We start from the raw sequence: 18,413 nt of genomic DNA, 5'->3' as shown, positions 1-18,413 counted from the left end.
CTGGTACTTGAAGTACTTGCTACTCCCTCAACTTGTTATATTTCGATACAGAGGAAGTAGTTGCAGGTGCTATCTATTCATTATCGACGCCTCACCATTGCGGAGTGGAAACATGTAGAGGAGTGTCTAGAGAAACGGTTGAGTAGTTGGAAAGGCAAACTACACTCAGTTGGAGGACGGTTGGTTTTGATTAACTCTGTCCTCACAAATATGGTTCTCTATATGCTTTCTTTCTAGCTGAATCACGTCCCTCCCGTCCCTCATGTCCCTCGCGTCGCCCCTAGGGCGACTCGGGGGGAGTCCAGGGTTTTCCCCCGCCGCCTCCCCCCACCTCCCCCACCCCCCTCGCCGCCACCGGAGACGACCGCCGGGAAAGCCCGCGCGGGCGCCGGGGAAGGTGGCGGCGGGGTCTTCGGCGCTTCTTCTTCACGGAGGCCATCGGATCCAGGGGGCGGCGGCCCCTGCTGGCGTGGCGTGCGGCGTGCCTGAGGGTTCGGCCGTGAGGACGGCGAGCCGCAGGCGTGCCAGATCTGGAGGTATTGCCCCCTTCCCTTCCATGCATCCCTTCCCAGTCCCCGGTTTGGTTTGGATCTTGCCGGATCCACCTCCGGTGTGTTCTGGTGGAGCAGATCGGTGTCCGGGGGAAACCTTGGCCGCCTTGGCTGGCCGGCAGCGGCGACGCCGCTTTTTGGCATCATTTTCCTCCTTGGGGGCGCTGCTGAGGGCACCATCTCTCCACTCCGACCCATGTCCGGGTGAAAGCCCAAGATCCGATGCGGATCGGGCGTCGGCGGCGCCCCGTGCACCGTAACCTTCCTGGAGGCGACGCCAAGGACATTGGGATCGGATGGAAGGGTCTGCAGGTGAGGGGTGGGGATGTGTTGCCTTCCTTTCGGTGGAGCGGTGTTTCTTTCTATATATTCTTGGCGGCGGCTCTTGGCGGCATGGAGCAGTGGAGGCTTGGCGTCAGATGTGTGGTGACGGACACGCGCAGGAGGTCGACGCTGTCTGGCGTCGTGGTGGCGTCGGCGGCAGCGAGACCGGGCAAGGCCGATGCAACAGTACAACTCTGAAGATGGATATGTGGCAGGTGGCTGTGGCGGCCTCATACCCGGCAGGCGTCCTGGTTGAGGAGCCCGCCGGACTGGTGGGTGCCCATACCCGGCAGGCGTCCTGGTTGGGACCTCGGGTCTTCGATGTTAGGTTTGGCTGCGAGGTCTGTTTGGTATTAGGCCTAGACCATCAGCGCCCCTTCATCAGTTAGATAGGAGTAGCGACAGAGGTTGCGAAGATGGTGGCTTTGGTCTTACTGTTGTACGACTTTGTAAGGTCTTGTGTTAATAATTAATAAATTGGTCGTATGCATCGTCCAGATGCAGAGGCCGGGGGTATTCCCCCTTTTTAAAAATATGCTTTCTTTCTTCCAACTCCCAAAAGGGGTCCTAAAAAGTCTGGATTATTTTAGATCCATATTCTTTTGGCAAGGAGACGGTGAAAAGAAAAAATACAGGCTGGTCAAATGGAGCGTGGTTTGTAGGCCTAAAGACCAAGGAGGGCTCGGAATTCATGACTTGCAGGTCAAAAATGAGGCCCTACTCAGTAAATGGTTGTTCAAACTTCTTACTGAGGATGGTGTTTGGCAAACCATGCTGCGCAACAAGTATCTAGGTCAAAAGGCGGTGTCCCAGGCATTTTGGAAACCTGGCGATTCGCACTTTTGGGCTGGCCTAATGGCGGCAAAGAAACATCTCTTTCTCTTTGGGTCTTTCGCGATAAAGGATGGGTCGGAGATTCGTTTTTGGGAAGATATCAGGCTAGGCAATGCCAGTCTTCGAGAACAATATCCAGGCTTATACAACATTGTTCGCGATAAGAATAATACTATTGCGCAAGTGCTCAGTTCATTTCCGCCGAATATTTCGTTCAGGCGGGATTTGACTGGCCCCCGACTTGTGTCATGGCATAATCTTTTATCCCGGCTGGATTCGATTAACCTGACAGAAGGCCGGGATGTGTTTCGCTGGAACCTTACTACATCCGGGTCTTTCATTGTAGACTCTATGTATCGTGCGCTCACATATTCTGAGGTACCAGTGAGTAATAACAAGAAAATTTGGAAGTCCAAAATTCCACTAAAAGTGAAAATTTTTATGTAGTATCTTGGTAGGGGAGTTGTGTTAACCAAAAACAATCTCGCACGACGCAACTGGCAAGGGAGTAAGAAGTGTTGTTTTTGTACTCATGACGAGACAATCAAACACCTCCTTTTCTTATGCAAGTTTGCACGTCTACGTGGTCAGTCATCCAAATAGCGTCAAATTTGTATCCGCCCACAACTGTTGCCAATATTTTTGGTCATTGGTTGGACGGTATTTCAAATAGGTTCAAAGCGCTAATAAAGATGGGAGCGTATGCCTTAATTTGGTCGCTTTGGCTATGTAGAAATAATTTTGTTTTTAATGGAATAAATGCTTCTCCTCTACAGGTTATTTTCCGGTGTATGCAATTGCTATATATGTTACAACGATCGGAGGACCAACCGCTGTTCAAGGTGGTGTGTATGCGATTGGAGCAGGTGACTATGGAGGTTTTTTCCCAACATGAGTGGCAACATAACCTTCGGATCGATCAACCACCTCCATTGACATAGACATAGTGTCGGTCTATAGGGCTCTACTGTTGCCGATTTGTCGGTTTTTTTTCATTAATTTTTGTCAGACCTTCATATTGGACCGTGCGCATCCTAGTTATGCAGAGGCCGGGTGTTACTCATAATGTTTTGTATCCGCTTGATGCTACATTTGAGATAATAAAATAGCCCCTTTATCGAAAAAAATTCTATAAAGCGGGGTGCCGATGTTAGTAGCGGACATGGGCCCGTTCATCGTATCGACGCTTCAGATAGTCACGGTTAAAACATTTCAGGGCCTACCGGCTACCGCTAATTCTATTTTAACAGCTAGCATAAATTCCCCGGTTATTAATTAGTGCCTTGCTCAGACCCGGTCTTTACCTAAAAAGCAGTCAATTTGTTCTTCCAAAAACTGATATTTATCTCCCACCTGAATCACTTGATAAACATGATATACAGCATGCATGAAATACTAGTCCCACCCGCAGCCACCACGTTTTGAAGTGATTCGAGCAAGAGCCACTGTCACATTTTTGAAGATATTCCTCAAACCTATGGAGCGCATAATCAACCCTTGATCCACACGTGCACCCTGCCCAAAAGTCGTGAAAAGAGAGCTGGACTCTCGGTCGACCACCGTGGTCCGTGGAAATATCTTCATCCATAGGACGATGGTGATGAAAATATCTTCAGAAGTATCTTCAAGAGGATGCTGTTCGCGAAAGAATATCTTAAAGTGGAAAGCTGATATTTGTTACATTTACCGTCCATAGAGTTATATACTTTGGTCGATGGAAATTATATCGAGTAGCGTGTACCCTACAAAGACGTCTTATATTTTAATACGGAGGGAGGTAATACTTACTAGTGCTAGTCACAGATCAGATGTTTTTATCTAGAGACATACCTACTTACTCAGGGGGTGTCGAAAAGATTAAAATCCTTCAATCTATTCAATAACTCTCTTGCTAAAACCAAAAAACAAAAGTCTGAAAATGAAAAAGCAGAAGAAAAAAAACTCTCTTGCTGTGCTGTTGGTTCCTTGGAACACTTCACTACTGCTTCAAATTCCTAGTGTGTCCGTTTCAAAAAAATAAATATTCCCAGTGTGCAGGCACAAATTCTCCGGTGATTTAGTTCCGTGATCCCGTTTACACTTCGATAGTTGGATTCCCCCGGTATGCAGATACGTTCACAATTGGAACACCATGGCCCCAAAAGCACAGCCACTTTATTCCTGCAGATATGAGTGAATAAATACGAATATAAGATGCACACACCAACTGGTGCAGGCAACGTACATTGCATACGCCTATAAATACCTCTACATCATCATCCCTTTCACAAGTGAGCACCTGGCTTCACCACACAGTGCAGAGGTGCAGTACACAACACAAAAGAAGCAGAGAAGAAGATCGGACGGCGGAGGCCATGGAGTACGAGCACCGGTACAACAGCAGTGGCAGCTTGGGCAAGGAGAAGAGGCCTCCGGCGAAGAGGGGGCAGGTCAAGCTGCAGATAGCGAGGGCGCTGAGCAACCTCGTCTCTCCCGGCGCCGCTGCCGACGGCTCGAAGCAGGCAAATCGCAGCAGCTTCAGAAGGGAAACAAGCTACAACTGAACCAAGGAAATTAGATGGGTATGGTGCGTCCGTGTGTCAGTGTGGGGTGCAAAATGGTGGTATTACTAGCTAGCTGTTTTGTTACCTTCTGAGGGTTTTAGCAGGATGGTGTCCCAGTTTATAAATGGAGAACCTGTCTGATCCACTACCACTGTACTGTAACTTGGCTTGAGCGGAAATTGCTCCAAGCTTGAGTGTGCATTATGTATTCAAGAAGAAATTTAAATGTATATACAAGCTTTGAGTATGCATAACACCCAGCATGTGCTTGATTAGGAGTGCTCCTGTATGACACTTCGAGATCGATTGGTTTGATGCCAACATTTGTCTTGCACATTTTGGGAAGTTAAGAAAAACTACTAACTGGATGAGGGATCCAAAATAAGTGTCGTGGCTTTAGTTAAAAAAAAAAGAACTGGTAAGTTTTATTTTTTTGCTAAATTTTGGTTTTTCAATTTTTTTTTTGTAAAGCCATATATTGGCATCAAACCAACTGGCCTTTCACCCGGCCAAAAAAAAAACTGGCCTCGCACTGGGTCGTTCTGTCCATTAAACATGCAAGCGCGTGTGTTCGTGGGCCAGCTCGATTCAGTTTGGTGATGTATCCTTCCCATTAACAAGTGCTTCACTTGCCGGTTCCAACGATTTGTTTTATTTTCTTTCAGGTTGTTCCGTAGAGGTTTGTTTGTTTATACATAAAAGCATTGACATTGTTTAATTTCAAAATATGATCACTCTTTTAGTTACATGAATAATTTTCAAAAATTTATACACATTTAAAAAATAATTTTTAAATTCTTGAGCACTTTATTTTTTAAATGCATGAACACTTACTGTTCATCATATATTAAAAAAAAATCAACTTGTGTTCAAAATGGTCACCTTGTACTTAAAACTGTTCACGTCTATTTTTCTAAATAATTTTATCATGTATTTTTAAAAATGATCTTATACTCATAAAAGAACGTATGTTTACTACTGAAAAATGAGGAAATGAAGAAAAAAGAAAAATAGAGAAGATAAATAAGCCAGGAAGAAAACTAAAAAGAAACACCAATGAACCAGAAGAAAAATCATTGAACCAGAGTAAAAATGGGAACCCCTAAAAAAGTATATATGGGAAAGGAAAAATAGCGGGAAAAGGGCAAACATAGGACTGCCCAATCGCCCCTATGTGCCACATGCCGACAATTCATCGCTCTGAGTGACGAATAGGGTTTACCCTTCAGCTCATTTTTCTGTCACCCTCTTTTTTGGGAAACTTTTCTGTTACCTAGTACAAGCCCAAGGCCGACTACATCGGAAGAGAGGCCCAAGCGAGTCTGAGCGCTCTTATTCGGCCCGGTTCTTTTCTGTCACCTTTTGTTTTTTTGAGGGAAGGAGGGGGAAGCTATGAAAAAAAAACATAGCTTACCCCTCCTTCCCTCAAAAAAAAAAAACCTCCCCCCTCCTCAGCTTCTCACTTAAGCCGTTCTCCCCTACACACAAAAAAAAAAACTTAAGCCGTCTCCACTACACTAAAAAAAAAACTTAAGCCGTCTCCTCATTTCGTCATTTCCTTTGTCACCCATACAAGTTTAGGCATTTCCCTTTTTATAACAGATTTAATGAAAACTTTTGTGAAGAAGCAGTTTAAATAATAATAAATTTTTATGTATTTTATAAAATTTACGTAGTTAAAAAATATTTCATGAACCATTGTGTTTTTAAGAATGCCCGTATATGAAAAGATATTTTTTCTAAAAATATATTCATCGTGTATATAAAATCAAAGGAAAAAGTGCCCACCTTAGACACGGATAGAGAGGGGCTGGGGTAGGGAGTTGTAATATTTTTTATTATGAAGTATTGTATTCTGAACCAAACATATGTGGTACACAGGAGAACATCCTTTTAGTGACCGAGCTCACTGGAGCTCAGAAATTTCTAAAAATTCAAAATTCAAACTTTCCGGTTTAAAAAAATCTGAAAAAATTGTGCAAGTAACAAGGATGTTATGTGTATGTGTGTAAATTTTTAGGATAAAATACCTTGAAATGAGATCTGTATAAAAAAGATAAATTCATGGTCTGGGAGGACAAATAGTATCATGTGTTAAAAAGCTCCAAATTTTTTTTTTGCACAGCCCTCATTTCAACGTGTTTTGCCCTGAAAATTTACACACAAGTGTGTTATGCCTTCATGCATATCTGTAATTTTTTTCAATATTTGTTGATACGTAAAAATACGAATTTTGATGAAATTCAAAAATTGAACTTGGAGGCCGAGCTCCAAAAGCAATTTTGGGGCACACACAGTATAACAAAACAGTGATGTTTCTTCGATAGTTGGATTCCCCCAGCAAGCAGATACGCTCACACTTGGAACACCATGACCCCAAAAGCGTAGCCACTTTATTCCTGCAGATAGAAGTGAATATAAGTAAGAATATAATAAGTGAGAAAAGATGCACATGCCAACTGGTCACTGGTGCGTGCGGGCAACATGCTCCTATAAGTACCTCCCTGCATCATCATCCTTTCCTCAAGCGAGCATCTAGCTTCGATACACAAACACAACGCACAGAGAACCAAAGAATCAGGAAGGAGCAAGAAGAAGATCGAGAGGCGATGGAGTACGAGCACCAGTACATCAGCAGCGGCAGCTTCGCCAAGGAGAAGAGGCCTCCGGCGAAGAGGGGCCAGGTCATGATGCAGATGGCGAGGACGCTGAGCAACCTCGTCTCGCCGAGCGCCAGCGGCGCCGCCGCCGCCGATGGCTCGAAGAAGGTGAGCCGCGACAGCTTCACGAGGGAAGCAAGCTAGCTACTGAACATGCCTGCAACTAAACGAAATATTAGATGGGTATGGTGTCTGGGACTGGATTATGTTACTACTACTACTACTAGTTAGCTGTTTTTCTTTTGGGGAGTTTAGCAGGATGGCCTTTCAGTAGTACTGGCGCCTGTGTGATCCACCAGAATGTAACTTTTCTTGCGTGGAAGTTGCTCCGAGTTATGTGTGCATTATGGATGTATTTTTACAAAGAAAGTTCCATGTTATGGACAAACTTTTAGTGTGATGTATGGACTGAGTGTATTGTCAATTAGTGTACATCTTCAGAGACAGTAAAAGGGAATATCAAGCGAAACCATTTGAGACCTCTTTGATTCAAAGGAATCACAATTTTTGTGTGTGTTGAATTCTATGTAGAAAATTATAGGATGGATGAAATTGTTGTTGTATTGATCTGTCGTAGGGGTATATATAGATTATATCGTGGGGTGAGATTTGAAGTGCAAGACAAGTCGTAGTATATCTCTACTCCTTATCTCTACACAAATATACTTCTAACATTCTGTTCTTTTGAAACTATCTATGAGACACCGGTTGACAGTTCAGTACACATTTGAAGTTATATATAATACTTAAATAGCCAAAATACAGATTGCAATAAATTATTTGAATTTGTTTCACAACTTTGTTTACCTGTTGAAAATGATTTGTCAGTTTAATTTGTACTACTAGTAGAAATAAAGCACATGTTTTGTGCTGTGCTGCATTCAAGACGATGATATATCTGTATTTTCGATGACATGTTTGTACCATGGCTTCACTTGCACTTCCGTTTGATGTGCACTCACTGTTATCAACTGTTGGAATGTTCGTTTCATCGATGGTTCTACGCCGTAGCAATTTGTAGACTGGGATGTCTCGGGTTTTGATTTATTTTTTGACGATGCTACGGCAGGCTTACGTCGGCCTGAACCATTTTTATTAGTATCACAAATGAGACTGGGATATACCACAATGGCCACAGGGTGCAAGGAACAACCTGTGCAGGGTGTAAGAAAGTAAGAAACAGATCATGCTTAGAAAAATTTCTTCAGACGCTGGTCAAGCTAGGTGGTGCAGTACAGGCAACGAATCACAATCAGAGGAGATGGTAAAAGATTCCGACAACTCATTCAGCCATGTTAGCGAGTAACTTCCAAGTTCTAAGTAAACGAGCTTACTGATGGGTGGTTTTTATTGGTTTACTTAGAGTTGAGATCGAAATGAGAGAGCCTATCCTGTCATTCACCAAAGAAATGCTTCTTCTACCTCTACCTGGTCGATGCCTCGATGGACGGACAGTGGGCTCAAGAGTCAATTACACCACTAGTGCTAGAACTTGGCACAAAAGTTCACTTTAGTGCCAGAACTTGTGGTGTACATATAAGTGGTTCAAGAACTTGGCTTGACGGAGCAAATACGGTGTTGTACATGCCCGCGACGCGCCAGCTTGACATAGAGCCCACTGTCAGTGACAGGAAAGGGAGGACAAGGCGTGTGGCTTGTCTTTTGCGAAAAGCCTCTCGATATTTTTTTCTCACAAAAAAGTCCCTCGAGAGAAACTGTACACAAAAGAAAAAAGGAGTCGTTCGAACTCGCGACATATAGGTCACCTGCGCCGGTGGCTAGCCAGCACAATAATTTGGATTTGATGTCAGCATAGATACATAGGCTTTATATACTTTAGGCTTAACCATATAAATTAAGAATTTTAGACGCAAAAACAAAATACAGCAGGTTACATACCCAGGCATACCACCCCAACAGAAGATGTCCAAAGTATAATTACGCTTTGCATAATTTAAAAAAAATCATCTCATTTAAAAAATAATTCATGTGTTATTTTAAAACATGTTCACACAATTTAAAATATTTATGAATTATAAAAATCTGTTTATAAGATTTTAAATAATACAAAATTTTAGAATCTGCAATCTGACAGAACACTAGGCTCATTTTTTTATTTTTCAAACATATTCTATATTTAATTTTAACTAAAGTATATAAATAATGTTTTTAGAAAACAATAAAAATATTCGAACACGTGAACTCTTTTTAAAACAACCTACATTTTTTCTTAAACCATGATCACTTTTGTATACTACATAAATATGATATTAAAAATCAGGAAAAATTCAATATATATATATATATATATATATATATATAAGAATTTATTTAATATATAAAAATTCTAAAACTAAATAAAATGTTTTCTTAAAATGTGAACAGTTTTTAAAATCATAGTTTTTTAAAAGTTCATAAGTTAATTATATGGGTTTTTGTTAAATTAGTACATGGATATGTTTTGATGTTATATGAACATTTTTTAATGTAATTTATTTAATTTATATGTATATTATTTATGATGCATTACTATAATTTACAAAATTTTAAAAATCGCAAAAACTAAAATGTTGAAACTGTCCACGCTGACTGCAATGCAGTTCAACCACACGATCGTTTTCCATTATAGTCATAAAGTGTAATTATACTGAAGAGTATGTTACCTCTCTGGTTGGAGTTGTATCCCCGGGCACTAATTTAATTATATGGATTTTTGTTAATTAGTAGGTGGATTTGTTTTGATGTTATATGAACATTTTTAATGTATTTATATTATTTATATGTATATTATTTATAGCACATAATTATAATTTACATTTTTTTTACCAAATTTAAAGATGCAAAAAACTAATATGTTGAAAATGGTTTCACTGACTGCAATTCAGTTTAGTCACGCGATCGCGTTGTGTTATATTCACAAAAGTGTAATTAGACATCACAAATAAGTGACCTTGTCTGTTGTAGTGGTATGTCCTGGCACTTATTTACCCTAAGGTTGAGCATGCACTGATTTTTTAGATTAAAATTGTTTAGTCAAATATATAAAGGATATGCATCCTCAAGTGACAACAAGGCCGTCTAGGTTGGCTGGCAATCCGCATGTCGCTGGTTTTAACCTCCGGCGGACCATTATATTTTTTGTACTTTTTCATAAGAGAAAAAAATTGTTGAGGGTATTTTCGCAAAACAAAACAGGCCACATGCCTTGCCCTCCCCTTTCTGTCACTGACAGCGTGTCCCGCCATGCTGGCACGCCTAGTCAGTGTGGCAGGCGTATGCAACACTGTATTTGCACCATCAAATCAAGTTCTTGAACCACTTATATGTACATCACAAGTTTTAGCGCTAAAGTGATCATTTGTGCCAAGTTCTATCACTAATGGTGTAAATGACTCTGGGCTCAAAGGTAACTAGTGGCTAGTCTGCACCCTGCAGATCGGCAATCTGGATGTCGCCCTTGTGGAAGACCGTCCTCTGCTTGAAGCTGTTTGCCGCATGGCGGTCGCAGGTGGAATTCAGGACGATGACTTCCCGGCGCCCGCGGCTTGACTACACGCAGCGTTGCCCTTGCAGCGGCCAGAGCTACCTCCACCGCCCTTACAGTTCCAGCCATGCAGAGACGCAAGCACGCACCCCCTTGCTCACCGAGGCGCCTCCGGGTGGCCACTCTGTGTCTGCGGCGGTAGGCGGCGACGCGGGCGGGAAGGCGTCGTGCCTGCCTCTCGCCAGGGAGGTCGGCGTCCGGGCGGCAGCCGGCGGGGGAGGCAATTTCATCGTCTCGCCGCTGTCCATCCACGCGGCGCTTGCGCTGGTGGCCGCCGGCACGCGGGGCAAGACGCGCGAGGAGCTCCTGGGTATTGAATTCATGCTCCAGTTAACTCATCCAAAAGTCTAAACTAATGGAGGAAGGCAGGCAATATATTTCAACACTGGGGTTCCTCCCGCTCGGCGTCGCTCGACGAGCTGCACGGCGTGCTGGCGACGGAGCTGGCGGGCAGGCTCAACGGCCTGGCGTAGACGTCCTTCGCATGCGGCGTGTGGGTCGACCGCGGGCAGGAGCTGGAGCCGGAGTTCATGGCCACCGCAGCGTCGAGATACGCTGCCACCGCGGAATCCGTGGATTTCTCCTCGGACCCCGAGCAGGCGAGGCGGCGAGTGAACGCCTTCGTCGCCGGCGTGACGGACGGGCGCATCCGCGACGTCCTCCTGCCCGGCTCGGTCGGTGCGTCCACGCGAGTCATCCTCGCCAACGCGCTCTACTTCAACGGGACGTGGTCTCAGCCGTTCGACCAGTCGGCAACCTTCACCGCGCTGTTCCACGTCCCAGACGGAGCCATCGTGCGCGCGCCGTTCATGACGACGGGCCGGTTCCCGTTCGAGCAGCATGTCGCCGTCTACCGGGGCTTCAGGGCCCTCAAGCTGTCCTACAAGAACGACGACGACCACGTGGGGCCGCGAGCCGAGGCAGCATTATACATGCTTCTCCTCCTCCCGGACGGCGCCGCTCTCGGCCTCGCCGATCTCTACGACAAGTCGGTCGCGACGCCGGGGTGCCTCAAGAGCCACACGCCGGCGGCCCAGGTCCTGGTCGGGCGGTTCATGGTCCCGAAGTTCAAGTTCACGTTCGAGTTCGAGGCGTCGTCGGACATGCGGAAGCTCGGGGTCACCAGGGCTTTTGGAGGCGGCGACTTCTCGGGCATGGTGAGCGGCGGGGATGGGCTCTTCATCACGGGCATGTACCATAAGGCCACCATCAAGGTGGACGAGCAGGGCACCGTGGCCGCCGCAGCAACGGCCGTGGGGATCTAGGAGAGTGCAAGGGTGCCACTGAAGGAAATATGCCCTAGAGGCAATAATAAAGTTATTATTTATTTCCTCATATCATGATAAATGTTTATTATTCATGCTAGAATTGTATTAACCGGAAACATAATACATGTGTGAATACATAGACAAACATAGTGTCACTAGTATGCCTCTACTTGACTAGCTCGTTAATCGAAGATGGTTAAGTTTCCTAGCCATGGACATGAGTTGTCATTTGATTAACGGGATCACATCATTAGGAGAATGATGTGATTGACTTGACCCATTCCGTTAGCTTAGCACTTGATCGTTTAGTATGTTGCTATTGCTTTCTTCATGACTTATACATGTTCCTATGACTATGAGATTATGCAGCTCCCATTTACCGGAGGAACACTTTGTGTGCTACCAAACGTCACAACGTAACTGGGTGATTATAAATGTGCTCTACAGGTGTCTCCGAAGGTACTTGTTGGGTTGGCGTATTTCGAGATTAGGATTTGTCACTCCGATTGTTGGAGAGGTGTCTCTGGGCCCTCTCGGTAATGCACATCACTATAAGCCTTGCAAGCATTGTGACTAATGAGTTAGTTGCGAGATGATGTATTACGGAACGAGTAAAGAGACTTGCCGGTAACGAGATTGAACTAGGTATTGAGATACCGACGACCGAATCTCGGGCAAGTAACATACTGATGATAAAGGGAACAACGTATGTTGTTATGCGGTTTGACCGATAAAGATCTTCGTAGAATATGTAGGAGCCAATATGAGCATCCAGGTTCCGCTATTGGTTATTGACCGGAGACGTGTCTTGGTCATGTCTACATAGTTCTCGAACCCGTAGGGTCCGCATGCTTAAAGTTAGATGACGATCGGTATTATGAGTTTTGTGTTTTGATGTACCGAAGGTAGTTTGGAGTCCCGGATATGATCACGGACATGACGAAGAGTCTCGAAATGGTCGAGACGTTAAGATTGATATATTGGAATGTTATATTCGGACACCGGATGAGTTCCAGGGGTTATCGGATAAATACCGGAGAAACCGGGAGGTTACCGGAACCTCCCGGGGGGTTATTGGGCCTCATGGGCCCAAGTGGTGGAAGAGGAGAGGCGGCCAGCTAGAGGCGCGCGCCCCCCCTAGCCCAAACCGAATTGGACTAAGGGGCCGGCCCCCCTTTCCTTCTTCTTCTCCTCCCCTTCCTTCCCCTCTCCTACTTGGACTAGGAAAGAGGGGGGGAACCTACTTGGAGTAGGATTGCCCCCTTGGGCGCGCCTCCTCCCCTTGGACGGCCCTCTCCTCCTCCCCCCTTTATATACGGAGGAGGGGGGCACCCCATAGACACAACAATTGATCTCTTGATCTCTTAGCCGTGTGCGGTGCCCCCCTCCACCATATTCCACCTCGATAATATCGTAGCGGTGCTTAGGCGAAGCCCTGCGTCGGTAGCATCATCATCACCGTAACCACGCCGTCATGCTGACGGAACTCTCCCTCAAAGCTCGGCTGGATCGGAGTTCGAGGGACGTCATCGAGCTGAACGTGTGCTGAACTCGGAGGTGCCGTACGTTCGGTACTCGGATCGGTCGGATCATGAAGACGTACGACTACATCAACCGCGTTGTGCTAACGCTTCCGCTTTCGGTCTAGGAGGGTACGTGGACACACTCTCCCCTCTTGTTGCTATGCATCACCATGATCCTGTGTGTGCGTAGGATTTTTTTTTGAAATTACTACGTTCCCCAACAGTTGTATCAGAGCCTGGTTTTATGCGTAGATGTTTATGCACGAGTAGAACACAAGTGAGTTGTGGGCGATACAAGTCATACTACTTACCAGCATGTCATACTTTGGTTCGGCGGTATTGTTGGATGAAGCGGCCCGGACCGACATTACGCGTACGTGTCGTGGTTTTGTCACGGCAGATGTCCTAGAGAAAGGACTTAGTCGTGGAGCCATCGCTACGGGTTAGCTTAAAGGGGTTATAGCGGACAAGGGACGCAAGAGAGTTTTATACTAGTTCGGCCCTTACGATGAAGGTAAAAGCCTACGTCTAGTTGTGATGGAATTGATGGGGTTTCGATGACCAGGGAGCGAATACGCTTTGCCTGAGTCTCGAGTTGTTGTCTGTTGTCCTTGAACCGCCACCGGGTCGTCCCCTTATATACATGGGTTGACGCCCGTCGGTTTACAGACTCCGAGGCCGGCTCATAATCGTGTCCGGCTCGGTCTCTGCTACTTCTATCTTACAACACAAGTTTACATATCAATGCCGATTTATGTCTATAGGCCTTAAACCGGCTTTGGGCCCTGGGCCTTCATGAAGCGTCACCGTCTGTCCTCATAGGCTTCAGATACAGATGAACTACTTATGGGGTTAACCCGGCCACTCCTGGCCGGTTTACGCCCAGTGGTAATATCCCCAACAGTACGCTTATGCGAGACTGGTTCTACCGATGTGCTTTGCACACAGGTGGTTGGCGGGTGTCAGTTTCTCCAACTTTAGTTGAACCGAGTGTGGCTACGCTCGGTCCTTGAGAAGGTTAAAACAACACTAACTTGACGAACTATCGTTGTGGTTTTGATGCGTAGGTAAGAACGGTTCTTGCTCAGCCCGTAGCAGCCACGTAAAACTTGCAACAACAAAGTAGAGGATGTCTAACTTGTTTTTGCAGGGCATGTTGTGATGTGATATGGTCAAGGCATGATGCTATATTTTATTGTATGAGATGATCATGTTTTGTAACCGAGTTATCGGCAACTGGCAGGAGCCATATGGTTGTCGCTTTATTGTATGCAATGCAATCGCCCTGTAATGCTTTACTTTATGACTAAGCGGCAGCGATAGTCGTAGGAGCAATAGTTGGCGAGACGACAACGATGCTACGATGGAGATCAAGGTGTTGCGCCGGTGACGATGGTGATCATGACGGTGCTTCTGAGATGGAGATCACAAGCACAAGATGATGATGGCCATGTCATATCACTTATATTGATTGCATGTGATGTTTATCCTTTATGCATCTTATTTTGCTTTGATTGACGGTAGCATTATAAGATGATCTCTCACTAAATTTCAAGATAAAAGTGTTCTCCCTGAGTATGCACCGTTGCCAAAGTTCGTCGTGCCGAGACACCACGTGATGATCGGGTGTGATAAGCTCTACGTCCATCTACAACGGGTGCAAGCCAGTTTTGCACACGCAGAATACTCGGGTTAAACTTGACGAGCCTAGCATATGCAGATATGGTCTCGGAACACTGAGACCGAAAGGTCGAGCATGAATCATATAGTAGATATGATCAACATAGTGATGTTCACCATTGAAAACTACTCCATCTCACGTGATGATCGGACATGGTTTAGTTGATTTGGATCACGTGATCACTTAGATGATTAGAGGGATGTCTATCTAAGTGGGAGTTCTTAAGTAATATGATTAATTGAACTTCAATTTATCATGAACTTAGTACCTGATAGTATTTTGCTTGTCTATGTTGATTGTAGATAGATGGCCCGTGGTGTTGTTCCGTTGAATTTTAATGCGTTCCTTGAGAAAGCAAAGTTGAAAGATGATGGTAGCAATTACACGGACTGGGTTCGTAACTTGAGGATTATCCTCATTGCTGCATAGAAGAATTACGTCCTGGAAGCACCGCTAGGTGTACCACCCGCGCCAGCAACTGCAGACATTGTGAATGCCTGGCAGTTGTGTGTTGATGACTACTCGGTAGTTCAGTGCGCCATGCTTTACGGCTTAGAACCGGGACTTCAACGACGTTTTGAACGTCATGGAGCATATGAGATGTTCCAGGAGTTGAAGTTAATATTTCAAGCAAATGCCTGGATTGAGAGATATGAAGTCTCCAATAAGTTATACAGCTGCAAGATGGAGGAGAATAGTTCTGTCAGTGAACATATACTCAAAATGTCTGGGTATAACAATCACTTGATTCAACTGGGAGTTAATCTTCCGGATGATAGTTACATTGACAGAATTCTTCAATCACTGCCACCAAGCTACAAGAGCTTCGTGATGAACTATAATATGCAAGGGATGGATAAGACAATTGCCGAGCTCTTCGCAATGCTAAAGGCTGCGGAGGTAGAAATCAAGAAGGAGCATCAAGTATTGATGGTCAATAAGACCACCAGTTTCAAGAAAAAGGGTAAAGGGAAGAAGAAGGGGAACTTCAAGAAGAACAGCAAACAAGTTGCTGCTCAAGAGAAGAAACCCAAGTCTGGACCTAAGCCTGAGACTGGGTGCTTCTACTGCAAGCAGACTGGTCACTGGAAGCAGAACTGCCCCAAGTATTTGGCGGATAAGAAGGATGGCAAGGTGAACAAAGGTATATGTGATATACATGTTATTGATGCGTACCTTACTAGAGCTCGCAGTAGCACCTGGGTATTTGATACTGGTTCTGTTGCTAATATTTGCAACTCGAAACAGGGACTACGGATTAAGCGAAGACTGGCTAAGGACGAGGTGACAATGCGCGTGGGAAATGGTTCCAAAGTCGATGTGATCGCCGTTTGCACGCTACCTCTACATCTACCTTCGGGATTAGTTTTAGACCTGAATAATTGTTATTTGGTGCCAGCATTGAGCATGAACAATATATCTGAATCTTGTTTGATGCGAGACGGTTATTCATTTAAATCTGAGAATAATGGTTGTTCTATTTATATGAGTAATATCTTTTATGGTCATGCACCCTTGAAGAGTGGTCTATTTTTGTTGAATCTTGAAAGTAGTGATACACATATTCATAATGTTGAAGCCAAAAGATGCAGAGTTGATAATGATAGTGAAGGAAATATGCCCTAGAGGCAATAATAAAGTTATTATTTATTTCCTTATATCATGATAAATGTTTATTATTCATGCTAGAATTGTATTACCGGAAACATAATACTTGTGTGAATACATAGAAAAACATAGTGTCACTAGTACGCCTCTACTTCACTAGCTCGTTGATCAAAGATGGTTATGTTTCCTAGCCATAGACATGAGTTGTCATTTGATTAACGGGGTCACATCATTAGGAGAATGATGTGATTGACTTGACCCATTCCGTTAGCTTAGCACTTGATCGTTTAGTATGTTGCTATTGCTTTCTTCATGACTTATACATGTTCCTATGACTATGAGATTATGCAACTCCCGTTTACCGGAGGAACACTTTGTGTGCTACCAAACGTCACAACGTAACTGGGTGATTATAAAGCTGCTCTATAGGTGTCTCCGAAGGTACTTGTTGGGTTGGCGTATTTCGAGATTAGGATTTGTCACTCCGATTGTCGGAGAGGTATCTCTGGGCCCACTCGGTAATGCACATCACTTAGGCCTTGCAAGCATTGCAACTAATGAGTTAGTTGCGGGATGATGTATTACGGAACGAGTAAAGAGACTTGCCAGTAACGAGATTGAACTAGGTATTGAGATACCGACGATCGAATCTCGGGCAAGTAACATACGATGACAAAGGGAACAACGTATGTTGTTATGCGGTCTGACTGATAAAGATCTTCGTAGAATATGTGGGAGCCAATATGAGCATCCAGGTTCCGCTATTGGTTATTGACCGGAGACGTGTCTCGGTCATGTTTATATGGTTCTCGAACCCGTAGGGTCCGCACGCTTAAAGTTTGATGACGGTTATACTATGAGTTTATGTGTTTTGATGTACCGAAGGTAGTTCAGAGTCCCGGATGAGATCGGGGACATGACGAGGAGTCTCGAAATGGTCGAGACGTAAAGATCAATATATTGGACGACTATATTCGGACATCGGAAAGGTTCCGAGTGATTCGGGTATTTTTCGGAGTACCGGAGAGTTACGGGAATTCGCCGAGGAGTATATGGGCCTTATTGGGCTTTAGGGGAAAGGGAGAGGAGAGGCTGGGCGCCCCCCCCAAGGCCTAGTCCGAATTAGACTAGTGGGAGGGGCTGCGCCCCCTCCTTCCTTCTCTTCTCTCCCCCTTTCCTTGACTCCTACTCCTACTACTTGAAAAGGGGGGAATCCTACTCCCGGTGGGAGTAGGACTCCTCTTGGCGCGCCTCCTCCTGGCCGGCCGCACCTCCCCCCTTGTTCCTTTATATACGGGGGCAGAGGGGCACCCCAAAGACACAACAATTGATTTGATCTTTTAGCCGTGTGCGGTGCCCCCCTCCACCATAGTCCACCTCGATAATACTGTAGCGGTGCTTAGGCGAAGCCCTGCGTCGGTAGAACATCATCATCGTCACCACGCCGTCGTGTTGACGAAACTCTCCCTCAACACTCGGCTGGATCGGAGTTCGAGGGACGTCATCGGGCTGAACGTGTGCTGAACTCGGAGGTGCCGTGCGTTCGGTACTTGATCGGTCGGATCGTGAAGACGTATGACTACATCAACCGCGTTGTGCTAACGCTTCCGCTTTCGGTCTACGAGGGTACGTGGACAACACTCTCCCCTCTCGTTGCTATGCATCACCATGATCTTGCGTGTGCGTAGGATTTTTTTTTGAAATTACTACGTTCCCCAACAGTGGCATCCGAGCCTGGTTTTATGCGTAGATGTCATATGCACGAGTAGAACACAAGTGAGTTGTGGGCGATACAAGTCATACTGCTTACCAGCATGTCACACTTTGGTTCGGCGGTATTGTTGGATGAAGCGGCCCGGACCGACATTATGCGTACG

The 18,413-nt window shown here is 45.1% G+C and overlaps 1 protein-coding gene and 1 pseudogene across 1 annotated transcript; both read left to right on the top strand.

The window, feature by feature from the left end:
- Positions 1–3,558: 3,558 nt before the first annotated feature.
- On the top strand, positions 3,559–4,506 carry LOC123170653 (uncharacterized). Its single transcript, XM_044588474.1, has one exon. It carries the CDS (start codon positions 4,064–4,066, stop codon positions 4,250–4,252), a length of 189 nt encoding a protein of 62 aa, XP_044444409.1. The 5' UTR covers positions 3,559–4,063; the 3' UTR covers positions 4,253–4,506.
- A 5,854-nt stretch (positions 4,507–10,360) lies between these two features.
- The window catches only part of LOC123159462 (putative serpin-Z12), a 32,955-nt pseudogene continuing 24,902 nt past the window's right edge, over positions 10,361–18,413 (top strand).

The sequence above is a fragment of the Triticum aestivum genome, chromosome 1D (genome assembly GCF_018294505.1).
Source record: "Triticum aestivum cultivar Chinese Spring chromosome 1D, IWGSC CS RefSeq v2.1, whole genome shotgun sequence".
Classification (NCBI taxonomy): domain Eukaryota; kingdom Viridiplantae; phylum Streptophyta; class Magnoliopsida; order Poales; family Poaceae; genus Triticum; species Triticum aestivum.
The sequence above is the reverse complement of the archived record's forward strand: the minus strand, read 5'-3'. Positions and strand labels throughout refer to the sequence as shown.

Bases quoted from the DNA above. Each gene is read 5' to 3' on its own strand.
- LOC123170653 (XM_044588474.1), top strand. From the start codon at position 4,064: ATGGAGTACGAGCACCGGTACAACAGCAGTGGCAGCTTGGGCAAGGAG.